Here is a 21,758-nt window from a genome sequence, read left to right as displayed (position 1 = left end):
TGTTCTATCGTGTCGTATCGTAATATACTGTGATGCCTTTGTCATTACGTGGCCCAGTTTGATGCACAGTACTCAAAGGCACTGTATCAGTGCCGTCATGATGAGAATTGCAACAAAACAAAGGCATTCGGGGACAGGCAATAGATGCTGGACATGCCAGCAATGCCTATGTAGGGGTTAAAGATACTATCATCATCCAGCTTTAAGGATTGGTGAGACACAGGATCACATAGCGGATACATGCTCACAAAGGGAGGATGTTTGACACAGGAAGCTAATAGCACATTTTATCGGGATGCATCACAGCATGGTTTGGGAACGGCTCCAACCAAGACCGCAAGAAATTGCAGAGAATTGTGGACGCAGCCCAGACCATCACCCAAACCAACGTCTCTTCCATTGACTCAATCTACACTTTACACTGTCTCGACATGGCCATCCGCATAATCAAGGATGGGTCTCACCCTGGACACTCTCCCATCAGGCAGGTACAGAAGTGTGAAAACATATTCAGAGGCAGTTTCTTCCCATCAGTTATCAGGCACGTGAACCATCTTATCACCAACTAGAGGGCAGTCCTGACTTATCGTCTACCTCATTGGAAACCTTCAGACTATCTTTAATTGGACTCTACTGGATTGATCTTGCATTAACGTTATTTCCTTTATCATATATCTGTACACTGTGAATGCCAGTTTTTCGCTGTATCTCAGTATATGTGGCATTAATAAACTAAACTAATACACTGGCTATTTTTTCACAGCTCGGCACATTCTGCTCATAGCAGCTCAGTCTGTACCCACCTTTATCCTTCCACAGGTTTCACAAACCTTTATAAACTTTGAGTTAAGATAGTTAAGAACATACCTTGTGCAAGACATTGCACGACACAACTTTGTAGACCCAATCTGTAAGTCTTTCCAAGTATCCTAAAAATTAAAAACAAATTAAGCGCAATGAAAATTTTATAGAGCGCTCATGTGTGTGAGGTACAATGCTCCATTTTATTTAACAATGCATTGTCTTACACAGAAGACAGCTAAGCTTATGTGCACAACCGCAATGGCTATTACTTTTTATTCTTCCTACTGTGGCGGCACCTGGTGGCAAGCCACGGGCACAACGAACCCTTGGCTCTGAAGGGCGGCGTCTCGATGTGGGAGGCGCTAGTCACGGGTTTGTACCGAAGTCGGTATTTAAGGCCGGGCAACGCCTGTGACCTGAGAGTAGGGAGCTGTATCGGAGAGAATAAACACGTCTAGTGCACACAACTTGTGTTCCACTTCGTTTTTGGCTGGACTACTGCGAGTCTCCATTACACTGGTGACCCCGACGTGATGTGAAGTGGAACCCCAAAGTGTGCAAGCCAAGTTGCCACGAGGGCACAAGTGCACGACTGGGTTGAAGTGTCCGTGAGCGGGATGGCCTCCAGCCACCCCGTAAAATGGTCAACCACCATAAGCAGGTGCGAAACACCCCGGGACGGAGGCAGTGGCCCCACGATGACCACGTGTGCGTGATCGAACCGCCGGCGTGGCACTGCGGACGTGTCGATGCACCTTTGATGCGTGCCCACAGGATTCACGCCCAGGCCCAGCGACCGACCTGCTTCCGAAGTCCATGACACATAAACCGTGCGGCCACTATAGCAACCATGGCCCGGATGGATGGGTGGGCCAGCCCATGGATCACCTCAAAGACGCGACGGCACCAGGCCGCCGGAACGATAGGCCTCGGCTGACCGTGGATACGTTGCAGAGGATGGAACCCGAGGGGCCCAACGGCCCGTCCTCACGCACCAAGCCAGACATCGCGGTGTGGTACGTCGGCATCTCATCGTCCGCCAATTGGGCCGCCGCCAAAGCGGAGTAATCTATTCCCGAGGCCGGGTTAAGCACGGCTGCAATTGCCAGGCGGGACAAGGTATCCGCCACTAGGTTGCATTTCACGACGATGTCGGACGTCCATTGTATACTCCAAAATAGCCGCCAGCTGGCGGGCGGTCCAAGGATCCGAAACCTTGGTGAATGCAAACGTGAGCGGCTTGTGGTCCATGAAGGCTACACCACCAAATAAATCCACTGACATTAAACTTAATTGTCTTATTTCTGGTTCTTTCATCATTTATTGCATTTCCAAGTGCATATCATTTGTAAACTTTGAAATGGTGCCCTTTTAGAACAATAATGTTGGAAAATGGGATGTAAATGCAAAGAATGATAATATAACTACAGGTGCACAACCTTTTATCCGAAAGCCTTGGGACCAGACACTTGTCGGATTTCGGACATTTTCGGATTTCAGAATGGAAGATTTTTAGCGTAGATTAGGTAGGTAGCGCGGGCGGCTTGAAAAGTCTGGAGCAGCTGCCTCCTCCCCGGAGACCGGGAGAATCATTGCATAAATGTTAGTCAGTTAGTTTGGAGGGATTTTATGTGGTGGTGGTGGTGTAGGGGTGAAGGGGGAAACTTTAATTCTTAGTCCCCTACCTACCTGGTCGGCGACTCCCAACCTCGCGGAGCTGGGGGCTCCGTCCGGCCGCGGGCGGCGCCGGTTGTAGCTCCGACCCCAGCAACTCTACCCCTGGCTGCGAGGCGCTCCAAATCCAGCGCGGCCCGCGGCCGGACGTCCCAGCTCCGAGAATGTCGGGAGTCGGCGGCGTCGCGAGCAATGCCTTACCGGGTCGCCGTGCGGCAAGCTCCGGAGCGCTGTGGCCGCCTTCTTCCAACATTCGCGGAGCGTCGCTGGATTTGGAGCCGCGGAGCTGGGGGCTCCGTCCGGCCGCGGGCGGCGCCGGTTGGAGCTCCGACCCCGGCAACTCTACCCCTGGCTGCGCGGCTCCAAATCCAGCGACGCTCCGCGATGTTGTGTGTCGGCGGCCACAGCGCTCCGGAGCTTGCCGCACGGCGACCCGGTAAGGCATTGCCCGCTCCCCGCTGCGACGCCGCCGACTCCCGACATTCTCGGAGCTGGGACGTCCGGCCGCGGGCCGCGGGCCGCGCTGGATTTGGAGCGCCTCGCAGCCAGGGGTAGAGTTGCCGGGGTCGGAGCTACAACCGGCGCCGCCCGCGGCCAGACCGGCCACAGCGCTGCGGAGCTTACTGCACAGCGACCCGGTAAGGCATTGACCGCTCCCCGCCTCTCCGACCAGGTAGGGGACTAAGAATTAAAGTTTACCCCCTTCACCCCCCTTCACATAAAAGCCCTCCAAACTAACTGACTAACATTTAAGCAATGATTTACAGATGTTTAAGCGTCTCCCGGTCTCCAGGGAGGAGGCAGCCGCTACAGTAGTACAGACCTGGGTTGACCGTGGGTCATTTTGGGTCAAGTTTGGCGCCAAACGCGAGCTTTGGTGCGCAGACGACATCTGGAAAAAATGGCCAGTTTTCGGAGCTTTTCGGTTTCTGGAACACCGGATAAAAGGTTGTGCACCTGTACCACCATACAAATTATAATTTATATATTATGTTTAACTGTTTTGTAAAATAAATGTATAAGAAGGGCATAAACCCAACCATAAGCTCTAATTAAACAACAATAATTGCAATGATGTAAATAAGATTTTTTGAGTGCATTATTTAAACTGGAGGGCTGTTAAGCAAATGTAATCATAATTAACGCAAGATTGGAGCAGATTTAATTTAAGTCAGTGACATTCTTAATCACACACTAAACAATTACAGAGTAACAAGAATTAACCTATACATGAATTAATAAAAAAGGACTATTTTAATTTTAGTTTTTCATATTATTTTCTAATAATTTTAACAGTAAATAGCTCTGAAAGCTTCCAGGACTGTTCAGGCCTATTCACAGTGTTTAAAAGATAGCTAAGCTCCGAATATGGATGGGTCTTATACCGGGAATTCCATGTGGATTCAGAATGTCTTTGAGAAGGAAGTGCTAGACCTGAATCCACATGAGACTAATGCAGATCCACACATAGGTCATTTGTGGGCCTGAACAACCCACCACTGTGTAGAAATTCTTTTTTTTCATTAATACGTACGATTGATCAATTAAACAGTCTGAAGGGTCACGACCTGAAATATCGCCCATTCCTTCTCTCCAGAGATGCTGCCTGTCATGCTGAGTTATTCCAGCCATTTGTGTCTACCTTTGGTTTAAACCAGCATCTGCAGTTCCTTCCTACACATAATAATGTTAACGCACCCTGTGTCACCGCATGATAACTAAGGCAATCAATAGCCTCAATAAAAAAAAGGAAATCGATTTTATGACCAAAATTAATATTAAACAATATTACATTAGTTCTGAAACTAGCTGGGTTATAACGGTTGTAAAATCAGTGAAGTTATGCAAATAAAAAAAGCCAATTTCACAAGGATACAAAATGTAGCAACAACTCTTTGGAAGATGTCTGCTTAAAATCAGTGCAGCTCAATAACTGAGTAACATATAAATTGTTGTTACTCTCATTCGTAAGGAGGAATATCAGGATAGTTTCATATAAACAAAAGAGCAAGTGTATTGTTTTGCTCTGAAAGGGCAGAGGATTAATAACTGTTTAAGAAGGAACTGCAGATGCTGGAAAATCAAAGGCACACAAAAAAAATGCTGGGGAAACTCAGCGGGTTGTGGATTAATAACTAATGGACAGATGATCTGTAAATTAACCACAAAATTATTTGTTGCTGGTGCTTTGACCAAAATTATGACAAGTACATCAGGTCCTTCTGCCCTTCTTCAAAGCGATGCCATGGAAATCTTTGCATGGCAGTAGAAGGCAGAAGTTACCACATCCTGAACTTAGGACAGTTCCTTAGTGCAGAACTCCCTCAGTGATGATATGAAATACAGAACACTGAAGCACAAGATGTTGTCTCAGATTTCCAGAAACGTAAATTGAAAACCTTCCTTTTTTAATTTCTGATTCAAAGGCTAGAGTGCAATCCCTTAACTGGGGTTCCGTATATTTCATATAATGGTTTGTGCATCACCCCAAAAATATCCAATATCTTCTCTGCAAAAATTCAATGGACAACATTAATTGGTTCTATAACATGACCTGCTGAGTACATATTAATTTCAATTCTCATTTGCTTGCAAATGGACATAAACTGTGTACCTCTGCATATGGATTGCAATCCTTCACCACAAGTACAGGCCTGAAATTCTCCATCTTAACTTTTTTCTCCAACTTGGTGTTAAAATCTTCAACAGTTGCCTCAGACATCATCATGCAGGAACTAAGATCATTGTAGACAGTCTATAACAGGAAAAAGAAAGTATTAGATCTTATATCAATGCAGGTTTTAAACATAAGGTAAATTAGAGGTACTGGAGATTTTTGGGAGCCAGATTATATCAAATTAGAAATGCATTCTCAATACTTTCAGAAATTAAGTCTACTTACTTTCCTTCAATTTATTCTCCCACACATGTTCATTCAACTCTCCTTTGAATATTTTGCCACTTGCCTTCACCGATTTACCATGAGCAATTAACCGACCAGCCTCTCTGTGAGAAATGGATGGAAAGAACGGCGGCACGGTGGCACAGCGGTAGAGCTACTGCCTTACAGCGCCAGAGACCCGGGTTCGATCCTGATTACGGGTGCTTGTCTGTATGGAGTTTGTACGTTCTCCCAGTGACCTGCGTGGGTTTTCTCCGATTTCTTCCGTTTCCTCCCACACTCTAAAGACGTACAGGTTTGTAGATTAATTGGCTTGGTATAAATGTTTTAAAAATTGTCCCTAATGTGTGTAGGATAGAGTTAATGTGCAGGGATCGCTGGCCAATGCAGACTCGGTTGGCTGAAGGGCCTGTTTCCGCGCAATATATCTGAACGGTTTATACCGCTGTATATCATGGTCACAATAATTTTGGAAATAAAGTCTACAAATGAAAATAAGAAACTCACACAATATCTTTAAAGAATTAAAGATATTGAAAACCCCCTGTTGAGATTTTCAAATACAAATCACGAACTTAATGAACAATGGTACAAATCGTGATTTGTATTTCAAAATCTCAACAGGGGGGTTTTCACACTGACAGCCTTAAGTCAGGAATGACCGAGTCTATTTCTCTAAAAACATGGGTTGGAAACTTGCTGAACAAAAGCTGTCTTCAGATGCACTCAGTGAAGAGAACTGAAAACTCTTACAACACAAGACACTCAATCTATGCCAGTTTCCAGCAGGATAATCTCATCATTCCATTCACCATCTCCTTATTTTCCTTCAATTTACACGCTCACACTTGCTCGTTCAACTCTCCTTTGATTATTTTGCCACCTGCCTTCACCAATTTACAATGAGCAGGTAACCGACCAGCCGCTCTGTGCAATGTGGACAGAAAGAATGTGGTCACTGAAAGAATGTACAACACTCACACGGATACGGGGACAGTTTCTTCCCAGCTGTTATCAGGCAACTGAACAGTCCTCTCACCAGCTAGAGAGAAGTCCTGACCTCCATCTACCTCATAGGAGACCTCCGAACTATCTTTGAATGGACTTTATTTTTTGAAGTTGGATCTATTGGGGGTTGATGCTGGCACATGCAACTGGGTCCTGAACTTTCTGTCGCAACGGCAGCAGACAGTCAGGGTGGGCAGTAGGACATCAAAAACCATAGCCGTGAGCACTGGCTCACCCCAAGGCTGTGTCCTAAGCCCCCTGCTGTTTAGTCTGCTGACACACGACTGTACTGCTAGACTGAACAACAACTTCATCAACAAGTTCGCTGATGACACAACAGTGGTGGGTCTCATCAGTGACAATGATGAATCGGCGTACAGGATGGAGGTGGAGCTGCTCACAGGTTGGTGCAAATCCCACAACCTCATTCTTAACGTCTAAGGAGATGGTGACTTCAGGAGGGCGGGGGGGGGGAAACAACACCATACACCTCTGCACATCGACGGAGCTGATGTGGAAAGGGTTCCTAGGACTACATGTCTGATGACCTGACGTGTTCCCCGCATGGTCAAGAGTTCCAGCAGCGACTACCCCTCTCGGGAGACTATAAAGAGGTCTCCCCACTACACACCTACGGACTTTTTTATAGGGGGACAATCGAGAGCACATTTGCCTACGGCATCACTCGGGAGCTGCAAGGCGTACGAACGGCACCAACTAGACAGGATTGTGAAGACCGCCAGCAGGATTATTGGTTAACTCCCTTTCCTTGGACATATACAGGAAGAGATGTATCAGCAGAGCCATCTTCCATTCAAAGACCCCTACCACCCATCGCATTTTTTTCGTCCATGGCTGGGAAGAGGTACAGGAGCATTAGCTCAAAACCAGCAGGATGCTCCTCAGCTTCTTCTATTAAACGGACTTTGCCCCCTGCCAAAGTATCGGCACACCACCAACCTGGACACAATGCAGCAGAGATGTTTGAAACCTGATCGGAACCCTGTTAGTCAGAGTGTTAAATTTGTTCATGGATACATGTATTTTTATTTCTATTTATTTCTAATGCACACTGAATGGACACTGGTTGAGCAACGTTTTTTTGTTTCCTCTGGGTATGTGAATACTCAGGAAATGACAATAAAGATATACAATACAATACAATACAATTTTTGCACTAAATGTAATAAACTTTATCCTGTATTTGTAAACTGTGGCTTGATTTTGATCGTATGGCTGCCTCGCCAACAGTCTGTCCCTTCCTTCTTTGTGTTTTAATGGTATGTGTTCCCCGATGGATGGTTCGACTGCCCCGAGTGCGGGAGAATAAAGAGGAAGATTGGACTTTTTTGCCTTCCATCACTGTGAGGAATGTGGGGAATCCACTGTGGTGGATGTTTATGTTAACTTTTATGTAGTTGTGTATCTTGGTGCTTTTTTTTTCGTATGGCTGTATGGTAAATCGAATATTATTGTATCTTAATTGGTACATGTGACAATAAAAGATGTTTGAAACCTTTGAACCCTATTAGTCATTCTGTCTGGATAGATTGCTAAAAGGCAACATTAGATATAAATCTAAAGCGATTAAGAAAAAGGTATAAATATCTGAAGTCTAATGGAGAAGCAGCAAATTATAACAATTCATCAGCAAGTTTGCTGAAGAATATATTTGAGGAACTGTGGCAGGTTATGCTCTTAATTCTGGCCAAATTGGAGCTTCCAGGACACTAAAATTGAGTAAAGGCTTCTGTGCTGCTAAGCCATTTGGTCAATTTAAATGTGCCTTCTGCAGAAATGGGACAAGCTGCAGAATGGTGCCAGCTTGTCTATAGCCTAGATAAGAGTTGCTGGGAGAGAACAGGACATCTGCAGATTCTTACAATTAGGTGTAAATTGCATGAAACGGATTGGGTGAATGCAAATGAGACGTACACATTGTAAATATTGTTGCAAAGCTTTACTTTGCTAGATGTTGATTGGGTTAAGTGTTGAGCCTTGTCTGGGTTTCTTAAATATCTGGGCAAATGTTGCTATGTTTGCTTCCTTCCAGAAGCTCCGTTTGAATACAATGTATATAAGATTATATTATTGGGTTAGGGAACGGTCAATTATGTACTGTTATAATTAATATGTGTGATTGGTTTGTAGGGGTTGCCTCCCCCAAGTAATACCACGCCCGTAGTTTGGAAGGGTATAAGAGGGTGTGTAATTCATTGGGGTGTGTCTGTTGAATGTGACTTCTGTTCTGTTTGAACGAGATATTGTTGTCTTACGTGGGTGGATCAGCAACTGTCCCTGCAGCTTGTTCTTCAATAAAGTAAGGTTTTGGAACCAGAGTTTGACTTAGTGTTTGACTAAACCAGACTAAGGGGTTAAGTCTAGAACCGGAATTTACAATGCTACACCAATGCTAGGGCTATTCCAACAAATTGGCTTTGGAAGATCCACGGACATGCACAAATTCCCGGTTCTTGTGTCGTTACTTCTATGTTTGGATGTTTGATTTTGGATGTTATTGTGTGGCGGTGTTCTGGCATGGCAGGAGCCGAGGCATACGCCTTCATTGAAAGAAGACGTTAAGATATCGGTTTAAAATCACTTTCCTTTAAAAACTTCAATGAGGCTTCAATGACACATGGTGCTTGAAGCTTATTGGAACTACTGCAGCCACCAAGTCTTCTTTGGGCACCGCTTGTCTTTTGGCAAGCAGAACTGGCGCTGCGGGATGAACCGAACGCTGGGATAAGGCACCCACTGGGGAGTATAGGTAGAATTTCCACTACACCTTGGTTTGCTCATTCCTACCCTGCCGACCTATCCCATCCTCAGGCAAAACCGCAGGAGATGTAAACCTATCCCTACTCCTCCTCTCGCAGTTCCATTCAGGGACCCCAGCAAACCATCCAAGAGACCGAGAGATTCACGTGCACTTCTTCAAACCTCGGCTTAAGCATTAAGAACTCCTGATGTGGCCCGTTTACATCAGCGAGCCAAAGTACAGACTAGGCCAATCGTTTTTCCAAACACTTGTGCTCTGTCCACCATGGCCTGTTGGATCTCCTGGTTCACCAATCCCAGAGCTCCATCTTTCCCTTTATCCTATTATTTTTCTATCCCCCGATCCCTTCCACCCACATCCCTCCCTCCAGCTTTACTTTACACCGCCCTGTTCTTTCCTTGTCTGACATCCTTTGGTCTCCTTTTCACCTCTAGCCTTTCTTACTATCACCAACCATGTGGCAATCAAATCCCCTCACTTGCATCTACTTATTACTTGCCAGGCTTTACCCTACCCTCGCCTCTATCTAGATTCACTGTGCAATCAGTCTAAAGAGAGATCCCACCCAAATTACATCTGTCCATTCTCTCCACGAATGCAGCCTGACTCGCTGAGTTCATCCTGCACTTAGTATTTTGCTAAATATTTCAGCATCGGCAGTTTCTTGTGGCAGCACAAACCATCATGGACACAGACTTCCACACTATCAAAACCAGCTATCTGAGACACTGCCTCAAGAAAACAGCATCTATCATAAAACATTCCTGCCATGTGGGCCAGGTCCTCGTCTCATTACTCCCGTTAGGCAGGAGGCAGTGTAGCCTGGTCATACACCACTTGGTTTGAACCCAAATGGTGTCTTAAACCATGTTCTTAGTGTTCCAGCAGCAGTCAATGCTTGCCTGGGCATGTTTGTTTCTAGGAACAACCTACAGAACACAGTGTTTTACAGTTCCGTAGGTAGGACAAAATGCAATAAAGTCCACTGCATTTCTGTCCATTCCCTCTTGGCAACACAGATTCCAGCAGACCAATCAAAATACTATTTCACCACCACTTTTTCCCCCATAGAACTACGAGAACATTCCTTGCAGATCACTTCTTGATTGACATGCTTAACGGTGTTTTCTTCATACATTTCTCTACATGGACAGTTGATAGGGCAGGGTACATTTAAATAGAATATTTCATTGATATATATATATATACGGCCAGATCCTTCCTTTACATGAACATACATATATATATATATATATATATACATATATATACACATATGATATATAGATATATATATATATAGATATATAGATATAGATATATATAGATATATATATATATAGACATATATATATATATATACACACATAGATATACACACACACATATTTATATATACACATACATATATACACACATATATATATATATATATATATATATAGATATATATATATATATATATATATATATATATATATATATATATATATACATATATATATACACACACACATATATATATATATATATATATACACACACACACATATATATATACACACATATATACATATACTCACACATATATATACATATAATATGTATATGTGTATATATATATATATATATATATTCTATCCGTTGTTTGGACACTTCTACATCACATCCCTGCAAACAGGTTCCATTTAAAGGAATGGGTGACGTTTCGGGTGGAGACCCTCTCGACACGAAATGTTACCCAGTCCTTCTCTCCAGAGATGCTGCCTGTTCTGTTGAGTAACTCCAGCATTTTGTGTCTATCTTTGCTTTATACCAGCATCTGCAGTTCCTTCCTACACACATGATCCATTTAAATCTGCAGATGATATAGAAAGTGGCCTGGGTGTCTGCAGCAGTGGTGGAGTAGATGATAGACCCCCGGGGTCACCATTTACCAAAACCCAAGTGGATCAGCCAAACAGGTGCCATATACACCAGAACAGTTCAGAGGCTGGTAATGATGAGTTGAATGATGCACCTCTTTACAACCTTTCCATCATTCCATCAGCAAGAGAACGCCACAGGAGATCCTTTTTCCCTGTGGCTATCAAATTGTACAACTCCTCCCTATTCTTTCGTGCCCCCGCCTTCCCAATCTTTGCACATCCCCAATCCTGGACTTTCCACTCGTCACTTTAATTTCATGGTTCATGTATCGTGTTATGTTGGCAGACCAATTTCCCTCCTGGGATAAATAAAGTTCTATCGTATCGTATTTAAAAAGGCACAAATGATGGAATACTCCTCATTTGCCAGAGTAGAGCAGCTCCAACGAGACTCAAACAAGATTGATATTTCCAGAACAAAGCACTCGATTGGTACCCAATACACCAAACAAATTAGTTGATCAATGTGGAGTTTAGGACAGAAAGTGCTGGAGGACTTGTCCCCAAGAGGAAGGAACGCAATGCAAAGAAAATTAAAGTCAAGAGGCTTGAAGGAATTGAAGTAAAGGAAATAAGGACATGGAACCATTTGCAAAAAGGAATGTTTAATTTATTCTGTGTGTTGTAGCGATGGTACCAAGTAAGCAGAGTAAAAGTGAAATGGAGGTCAGAACATAATGCAAATAGAAAATAGGTGCAGGAGTAGGCCATTCGGCCCTTCGAGCCTGCACCGCCATTCAATATGATCATGGCTGATCATCCAACTCAGTATCCTGTACCTGCCTTCTCTCCATACCCCCTGATCCCTTTAGCCACAAGGGCCACATCTAACTCCCTCTTAAATATAGCCAATTAACTGGCCTCAACCACCTTCTGTGGCAGAGAATTCCACAGATTCACCACTCTCTGTGTGAAAAAAGTTTTTCTCATCTTGGTCCTAAAAGATTTCCCCCTTATCCTTAAACTGTGACCCCTTGTTCTGGACCTCCCCAACATCGGGAACAATCTTCCTGCCTCTAGCCTGTCCTACCCCTTAAGAATTTTGTAAGTTTCTATAAGATCGCCCCTCAATCTGCTAAATTCTAGCGAGTACAAGCCGAGTCTATCCAGTCTTTGTTCATATAAAAGTCCCAACATCCCAGGAATCAGTCTGGTGAACCTTCTCTGTACTCGCTCTATGGCAATAATATCTTTCATCCCAAATGACAGAGTTTGGGATAATTTACATTTTGTGGTGAGGTGAAGCTCAAGAAAGCATCAAAGTTGTACCAATTTAAGTGATAACTAGGTTTAAATTAATGCAAGGCTGAGGAAAGAGCTGCAATGAAAAAGAACCGGGTTACATACTGCCTGATTCAGTCTGGCATGTAGCCCCAGCGGGAGAGAGAGACATCAAGGCACGTGTTCAGATTTTCATCAGCCTACATTGATGGTTTTACTCAGTTATTCAGCCGATTTATCAATGGCTCAAGGTTGGTTTATCACTGGCTTAATATTGGTGAGCAGTCTTGATAGCAATAACATGAGGCAATGAGAGAATGTGGAGCTGCAGTCATCATCATAGGCTTTTGCAATGCCAATAGATGGTCAACACAGGAGTTTAAGAATTTCAAAGATTACTGGATGGTGGAGAAACCATCACTGGAGATACTCTGGTAATACCACAGCAGGGTAGAAACCAGACTTAAAACAATCTGAAGACCAGGGTACCAGTGGCATAACCACAGACCAACTGTAGGATACAGGTCAGGCAGGTAAGATTAGAGAAGGGTGATGATTGATTAGATGTTCTCCATACAATAATTTAGAGATTGTAGAGGCAACAAACATTATGAATAAACGGTTTCTTTATTCAGGCATTATAGGTTAGATATACATGCACGTTTAGTCCTCTAACACAAAAGGAATTGTTGCCGCTGCGAGGCTGTTGCCTCGTGGGCTCAAGCTGAGCTCCTGCTGAGGTGTTAGAATACTCACGCGAAGAGAGAGGAAAAGGAAGAGAGAGGGAAGGTTGACCCGGGGTTCGTTATATACTAGGGCAGACCCCTATACCCTGTGACAACTCCTTCCTGCCATTGCCCAGTCATGTGACCCTACCCGACTGCCGAGGGTTCGCATAGCAAGTGGCCTAACCACTAGGTGCTGCCACAGGACCCCCCACTCAGAACCGGAGGCAGGAAAACGAGCAGGCTGACAAAACACAACAGCCTGAACTCGTAAACACACAGGCAGACCGTGAGGGCAGACGCCGAAAAGGGATAGAGCACGCTCACCTTCCACCAGAAGGTGCGCAAGCACGGTCGAGGGCGGCTCCTGCTGTGGGTCGGGGGCACAGTGGGGCCCGCGGGCGCAGTCGACGCTCCGGCTATGGGCCATCCTGGCCGAATGCCGAGGGGTGCAAGGAGACCAACACAAAAGCCGCAGGATGGACGAGGTACAGACCCGTCACATCAACCAGCAGGGGATCGTGTACCGAGAAATATATACGGCGCCCAGCAACAAAGAACAAATACGGCGCCCAACAATAAAGAAATAACAAGAAACTAATAGCAATATTAAGCTGGGTCATTACAGTGTAAAATGGAAAAAAAAAACTAGCGTGCAAACATAGTGTGCAAAGTCCAAAGTAGTCAGATGCCGAAAGTTCTATGGTTCGAATCAAGCAGGTAGGACAGGAAACCAAAGTTCGAATTGTCCAATGTACAATGAGAAGAAGTGTATAAGAAGGAACTGCAGATGCTGGAAAATCGAAGGAGGAGACAGTCTCCCCCCTTCCTATCTCTCCCTCAGCCCTCGGGCTCCTCCTCCACTTTTTTACTTTCTTCTCCCCGCCCCCCCCAATCAGTCTGAAGAAGGGTTTCGGCCCGAAACGTTGCCTATTTCCTTCGCTCCATAGATGCTGCTGCACCCGCTGAGTTTCTCCAGCATTTTTGTGTATCTACGATGAGAAGAAGCTGTGCTTGAAATTGGAGGCTGTAGTGACATCATCTGACCAGAGGTGGCACTGTTGCCAGCGGTCAGACAGCAGAGACACCATCCGGCCGGAAGGTGGCATTGTTGATGGCGGTCAAAGCAGTCAAGCTTCGGCCCCCTCCGACAGGACAAAATATTGATGTCCGCACCCGTCGCCAGCGGCTCTCGGCGGAGACTGAAATTGGCCAAGGGATCTGTCGAGGGACCGCCTACTCACGACCAACTGAGGCTCCACCCTGTTGCGGAGCCGACCACAGCTCGACCGGACGGACCGCCAGTGGGATCTGCGGAAACCACGAGGAGCAGGTGGACATCAGCGGACATCCGCTCCAGGTAAGCCTGCTAGATCAGGAGGGAGGGCCGGCAGCCGGCAATCAAGGCCAGATCGCGCCCATCGATCCCAACGGCCTGCGATCGGCGAGACCAGGTACAGGCGGTAAGCGAGCGAGCAACCGCAGCGACAGGGTCTAAAGGCACGTTACTGGCGGGAGTCAAGCGGCACGATCACGGTGGCGAGGCCCAAGGCAGCGTCCGGGTGCCGTGCAGAGTTGACGGCTGTAATCACTGTCGAGCTGGGCTGCCGGCTCCAGACATCAGGTCACCACGGTAGAGGTCGGCTGCATGCGTCGGGAAATCCAAAATATCCGTTTTGGAACGTCGGGTCACAAATGTAGAGACACCAAACGGTTTCTTTATTCAGGCATTATAGGTTAGATATACATGCACGTTTAGCCCTATAACACAAAAGTCATTGTTGCTGCTGCGAGGCTGTTGCCTCGTGGGCTCGAGCTGAGGTGGCAGGACACTCACGCGAAGAGCAGGAAAAGGAAGAGAGAAGGAAGATTGACCCGGGAATCGTTATATACTATGGCAGACCCCTATACCCCGTGACCACTCCTTCCTGCCATTGCCCAGTCACATGACCCTACCCCCGACTGCCGAGGGTCCATATAACAAGTGGCCTAGCCACTGGGTGCTGCCACAAATTGAACATCATGGAACATTGCTAATTGACCACTGATTAAACTACTAATCCCAACTTTAGTCCTGATGATATTTGTTTTTCTGCTGGCCACAGATAAGCAATGGCATTAAAAATGGTGACTGTCCAAGTCCTGAAAGACCAGGGAAATTCAATAAAATAAACTAATCTTAATTTCTTCTGAAATAATAAGATTTAATATATTGCAGTTTCATACATTAAATATATTCTACAGGGTAAATAGAGCATTGAATTACCTTATCTTTGACCCGGAAAGATGATTCCTTGTCTTTAGGATTTCTTGGCTTCATTGGAGGTTCATAGTTCACCATTCGGAAAGCCTTGCTATGTTTTAAATAGGTGCTGATCCAATTGGCAGCTTCATCACCACAATCTCTTCCTTCAATACAGCTTCCCCACACTCTTTAGAAAAGAACAATGGATTGAAAGTGGAGAAATTGCTTTGATCTCTATGTACAAACGTAACGTTCATGTCTTCTGATTCTCAACTTCTCGGCTAATGAGATGTTCTCTGTCATTCACTTTCAACTAATTTCTAATATCCCTGTTACCCACTTTTATGTTGCAAAAAAACAATATTTTATAGAGATTCAGCATGATCTCTTTGCTTTTGTTCTCTGTGCTTCTATACCCAAGATCCGTTTCTCATCTCCTGTCTCCCTCAAAGATTTGGGTGCATCTCAGACCCTGTTCTTGCCACCAAAATGTATCATCTTGCATTTGTTTGTGCTATGTTTCATCCACAACCTTCAGTTCATCCAGATATCTTGACTATATCTCTGTGAAATATATCAATGTCCTTCTCAATTTTTGCGTCACTTCAGATTTTGAAATGGTGCCTCCATATTAAAGTCCAACCCTAAATATGGTTCAGAGTACCAACCCTTGGTAAATAGCACTGCATACTTCAAGATACAATTGCTCACTGTGTCTCTGTTTTCTGTTCCTACAGTAATGCATGTAATCAATGTTAAATCTATGTGGGCCCGCATTATTTATTCCAAATATTTGTATTCAGTTCTGCTGTCCAATTCATTTTATGATATCTTCGCAAATAGTTGATAAAGTCTATTTGCACAACACTAGCATACATTGTCCTCGTCAACCCATTCTAGTCTCAATTTTTAAATTGCAATTGTTAGATAATGCACAAATTGCCTTTAGCAATTGCCTTCCTTTATTCATCCACACTTCCCCAAATGACTTTTAGCTTGGTTCATGATTTTCATTTCTAGCTACTTTCAAAATGGCCTGTATTAATCAGACTGCCTGTAATTGCTGAGTTTATCTTTACATCTTTTATGAATAATGAATGCATGAATAAATTATTATTATAATTATTTGAACAAGAATGGAGCCATTGTAAATTTTCAGCATTCTGCCATCACCTGAGTGACTAAGAAAGATAGAAAAAATGGCCAACCCTGCAAGTTCAGTCCTACTTCCCCTCAGCAACCTAGGCAATGGCACGTTACCAGCCTCAAATACAGTAAATCTTTCCAGTGTCTCACATTTTAGCCAGTGCATTACCATGCCAACCATCTATCTATTTTATTATGACTGTGGTAGCACTGACAAAATTAATCAAAGCTTCTGTTATCCCTTAACCTAATCACAATTTTACAGTCAGCGATCACACATGGGATTCTATTAATATATAAACAGAAAAACTCCATAAAATCAAGTGTTATTACATTTTAAAATGCAGTGTAAAGCAAAAGGGATGCCACTCATGATGTTAAAAATGCATATGTTCTGTTGAAAATGCTGATTTTAGGATGGTTCTGATTTTAAAAAACCATTTCGAAATGCCAGGACAATCCCCAAGAGTTCCTGTGAAGATGCCACAGATTTCAATTTTATTGCCCCATCTTCAGCAATGAATGACAGTCACTGTTGCCCCATGTGATATTTAATGGCATGGAAGTACAGAATGAAAATCCAAAGTTGATCTACAATTTTTATTCCATTGAGGCTTAAATGATTTGAAATTTACAGCTATATTCTTTGTAAATCATACCATTCAGCTGCCCATTACATAAACTTCAAGCGACGATCTCAAAGATGAAATATAAACCTTTCTTTAAGTGTAGTGATTCACTTAACTGCAGAACAAAGTCCACCTATATATCAAGTATATCTTTCCCCCATTAAAATTTCACAACATAAAGTTTGCTCAATTATCTCTTTGAAGCAAAGCACTTCACGGAAGGAACACCGCCTTCATGATTTAGGCAAAAGGAAGCACTTGAGGCATGGATATAAGAATTGATTACCTGCACATCTTCACTGGATTTGATTTTGGCAGCTTCAAAGGGACCTTCAGTTCTTCCATACCTGGTGCATTAAGACACAGATAGCCATTTTTATCTGATACAGTGACGAGCACTAAGGTAGGTTCCACCCTACCAGTAATCATATTCCATTTCTCATCAACGATTAGCCACTGCCTAGAACAGTGAAACAAAATCAATCTATTAGGAAACACAGATGTATTTAAAAAAATATATGTTCCCAAACATGATCAGATTTTTCTGCCACACACTTTCTCTGCTGTATATAAGCATTGAATATTTCTGTACTTTCTGTCATTCAGGTTTATTCAGTTCTGCGGCAATGTTTCATATCAAATTGAATATCCTCTGATTTAGCCACATTTCTATTACGCAAGTGTACAGGCCCTGAAGCACTACTGTCATTTAATCCCATGCAACCGCATAATGAACATGCATGAACAAACATAATTGCCATTCACTTGAACAAAACTGTTTTCAAATGTCCTTTTCCTATCCCTCCATTTCTACTTTAACAAAAACTAGCAAGGTATCAGTGTGATCAGTCCTGAGCAGTTCCTTTATGCTGAACATTGTCTATTGCTCCTCACCTCTTTATCAACCATACTTAAAGTAGTTGCTTTGCAACATTTTGTTTCTGCCACGGTACTCAGATTAATAAAAAGGATTGTAACTGCAGTCTCTTATCTGGTATTTACACTTATGAAGACACACAGGATAATATTGTGCATGCACAATCATTCAAAACAACCCTTATTTACAGACCAAATACAGATATTTCTGTTTACATTTGATCTGCCTTTGAAAAATATTTAAGGAACGATTGGTCAACACATACTGGTTAACAAGAAATAAAGTGTTCTTATTTTCAATTTCAAAACATTGCAGTCTTTCTATTTTTCATGGAGACACAAAAAACTGCAGATGTAGGAACCCTGAGCAAAATAGAAAGTATTGGGGGAAATTAATCGGGTCAGGCAGCATCCGCGGAGACAAACAACATTTCGGGTCTGGATTTTTCTTCAAGACCAGCGATGTTTTGCTTTGCAGAGCTTCTTCATGTTTGAGCAAGGGTTCTGACCCGAAACAGCACCTCTCCATTCCCTCCACGGACCCACTGAGTTCATCTACGTTGTGTTCTGCTTGTGATTTTCCATAACTTTCCAAGGTACCTAGGGTGGCACGGTAGAGTTGCTGCCTTACAGCACCAGAGACTCGGGTTTGATCCCGACTACAGGTGCTGTCTGTATGGAGTTTGTACGTTCTCCCCGTGACCTGCGGGGGGTTTCTACGGTTCCTCCAGTTTCCTCCCATACTACAAAGACGTACAGGTTTGTAGGCTAATTGGCTTGGTGAAATTGTAAATTGTCCTTTGTGTGTGAAGGTCAGGGTTAGTGTGCGAGCTCCCTGGTCGGCATGGACTCTGTGGGCTGAAGGGCCCGTTTCCGGGCTGTATCTCTAAATGGCTACTTAGTACTTGAATCATTTTCTCAGCTGAAAAAACAAGGCCCTAGCATTCAGCCATCGTTGGATTACTTTCCATCTTATCTCCAAGCAATTCTACCTATTATTTGGTGCAATGATGATCCTTGCATAAAATTCCACAATTGTTCAATTAATCCTTCTGAGGATATTGGGATACCAGTGAAATTAAATCACCAATGGTATAATTTTTAGCTGTTTTTTGCTGTTGGGAGAAATTAAAAAGGTGCTAACTTTTGAAATACTCTAATTTTCTTTGCAACTATTACTTTGGACGCATGCTCAGTAAAGCACTCTTGTTTGTGGACATTGTTTTTGAGGCAGTTATCATTGCGATACATTTTTAGTTTTGTGAATCTACAGAACCAATTTTGCTATTTCACCTAGGCTCCAAAGTAAAATTAGCATGTAGCATATATCAAAGGGAGGGAAATAATTTTTAAATGCCCATGTCTTGTTCATTTTATTACCGCAGGATATCTTAAAAGTAACTGCATTTTGAAAGGTAGTCACTATTGCAATGTAGAAGCTGCAATTGTGCTGTGCAAACTATTTTAGCCTATTTGTATACAGATATTAATCTAGTTAAGCTATTACTGGAACAGGCTGGCAACCAACCAGCTGAGCAACAGCTATCAGTTCTAATGTTCCCACAAACCAATGCAATAGGTAAGCAATGAAATTGTTGAAACATGTTGCTGAGTAATATCTATATACATAAAATATAACTCATGCGATTTATTAAAAAAATTAAAAAACTATAAAAAAATTATAAAAGGACTGGACAAGCTAGATGGAGGAAAAATGTTCCCAATGTTGGGCGAGTCCAGAACCAGGGGCCCCAGTCTTAGAATAAAGGGAAGGTCATTTAAGACTGAGGTGAGAAAAAACTTTTTCACCCATGGAATTCCCTGCCACAGAGGGCAGTGGAGGCCAAATCACCAGATGGATTTAAGAGAGAGTTAGATAGAGCTCTTGGGGCTAGTGGAGTCAATAGATATGGGGAGAAGGCAGGCACGGGTTATTGATAGGGGACGATCAGCCATGATCACAATGAATGGCGGTGCTGGCTCGAAGGGCCGAATGGCCTCCTCCTGCACCTATTTTCTATGTTTCTATGCATTACAAACTTTTCGTTGAATCAATTATATTTTGTTATATTAATCTTTAGTATACCATGATCAAGTTTGTGTATTGTAATATACTCATACACAATGAACCATTGACTAGTATACAGTTAAAATAACAGCTCTCAATGGTGTCACAACCCTTCATTACACTTTCCACTTCTTCTACCGAAAGTTTTCAATCATGTTGAATTTGAAAATACCCTATCTGGTTAATTTCCTGGCCATATTATTCTTTTGCAAGTATAACTTGGCAGAGCTTTGAATGTATTATCACACAGTCCAGTTAGGCACTACCCATATCTACACCCACACATCTTCCACCAGGGACTACTGGAGAGCAATCAACAGCAGGATCTCAGCTCAGTTTTCTTAAAAAGCACGCAGTCACATTCAGTCCCTTTCCTTTCACCTTCTTCGCTGCTGTTAGTTCAGTCAAAGCTAAATATAGCCATGTTTATACAATTTACTACATTCAAAAGGAGAGGGAACGGAATTCAAAAATCATGTGGTGGAGAGGTATTTTGAACTAAATTTTTAAAGGAAAACAGACTGACATTGCAGAAAAGTAAAAATTACCAATAAATACACAACATATAAATAATTAATAAAGCTTGCGAAAGTGTCAACATTGAAGCATGTTTAATATTTTGTCAGATCAATTTTACAGTATTAATTTGTTTTATTTCCACATTGCTCAGGAGAAGAAAACAAAAGACTAAGAATGTTTATGCCGGAGATAGACACAGAAAGCTGGAGTAACTCAGCGGGACAGGCAGCATCTCTGGAGAGAAGGAATGGGTGGCGTTTCGGGTCGAGACCATTTCTTCAGATTCCAGCTTTTTGTGCCCATCTTCGGTTTAAACCAACATCTGCAGTTCCTTCCTACACAAGAATGTTTATGCATGTACTTGTGAGAAAGAGCAGATGTAGAGGCGACTCAAACAGCAGTGCGTACAAAATAAACTAATGAGGTGGAAGGCGAGTTAACGAATTTTATCATTTTAACTTTTTATAAAATTATTGATCAGAGTATATGATCGTATAAAGGTTGCATGGATAAAATACATGGATGAATTTCCATAATGAGTGCTAATTTGGTTTAATGTCCCACCACATCGCCACTGCCTTCATCATCATTAACTACCTTTTTTACCTGCATTGCCTGCTTTGTTAACTCCATTCCTATCTATCTTGAAAGCTATTTTCCAATAAGAGCTGCACAGCTCATAAATACACATCAGTGCACCTTAAGGTTTCAACATGTTTACTGTTGTTTTGCTATTCCTAAACAATGAAATCACCAGGACAGGATGAATCTTCATGACCTAAGGTGATAATAACCTAGAGGACACAAAGTGTTGGAGTAACTCAGCGGCTCAGGCAGTATCTCTGGAGAACATGGATAGCAAAAGTTTTGGGTTGGGATGCCTATCCATATTTTCCAGAGATGCTGCCTGACCCACTGAGTTACTCCAGCGCTTCGTGTCCTTCTGTGTAAACTGGCATCTGCAGTTCTTTGTTTCTACATAATATTACCCTAGTCCGCTTCACTGCCACGACGAATAATAAATCCGTGCAAATATCTGGTATGAAATTAAGCCTTGCACAATTCAAAGATTTCCAAGTTCTCCAGTGGAACTACATACATTATTATACAATTACATGATAAAGGCCAACTCTCACACCAGACACTCCCTCTTCTCACCTCTCCCATCAGGCAAGAGGTACAGAAGTGTGCAAACGAATATCTCCAGGTGCTGGGACAGTTTCTTCCCAGC

At 43.1% G+C, this 21,758-nt stretch overlaps 1 protein-coding gene across 1 annotated transcript in view; it reads right to left on the bottom strand.

Annotated features, from left to right (window-relative positions):
• marc1 (mitochondrial amidoxime reducing component 1) overlaps positions 1-21,758 on the bottom strand; it is a 39,883-nt gene that overhangs the window by 14,442 nt on the left and 3,683 nt on the right. The window contains exons 2-5 of the mRNA XM_055639792.1: positions 17,351-17,524; positions 15,311-15,476; positions 5,093-5,233; positions 868-929 (exon numbers count right to left, since the gene is read on the bottom strand). Of these exons, the coding sequence (XP_055495767.1) occupies positions 868-929; positions 5,093-5,233; positions 15,311-15,476; positions 17,351-17,524 (543 nt within the window). The remainder of the gene's footprint in view (positions 1-867; positions 930-5,092; positions 5,234-15,310; positions 15,477-17,350; positions 17,525-21,758) is intronic.

The sequence above is a fragment of the Leucoraja erinacea genome, chromosome 8, assembly GCF_028641065.1.
Source record: "Leucoraja erinacea ecotype New England chromosome 8, Leri_hhj_1, whole genome shotgun sequence".
Taxonomy (NCBI): domain Eukaryota; kingdom Metazoa; phylum Chordata; class Chondrichthyes; order Rajiformes; family Rajidae; genus Leucoraja; species Leucoraja erinaceus.
Note: the sequence above shows the minus strand (reverse complement) of the source record. Positions and strands in the feature narration are given on the sequence as shown.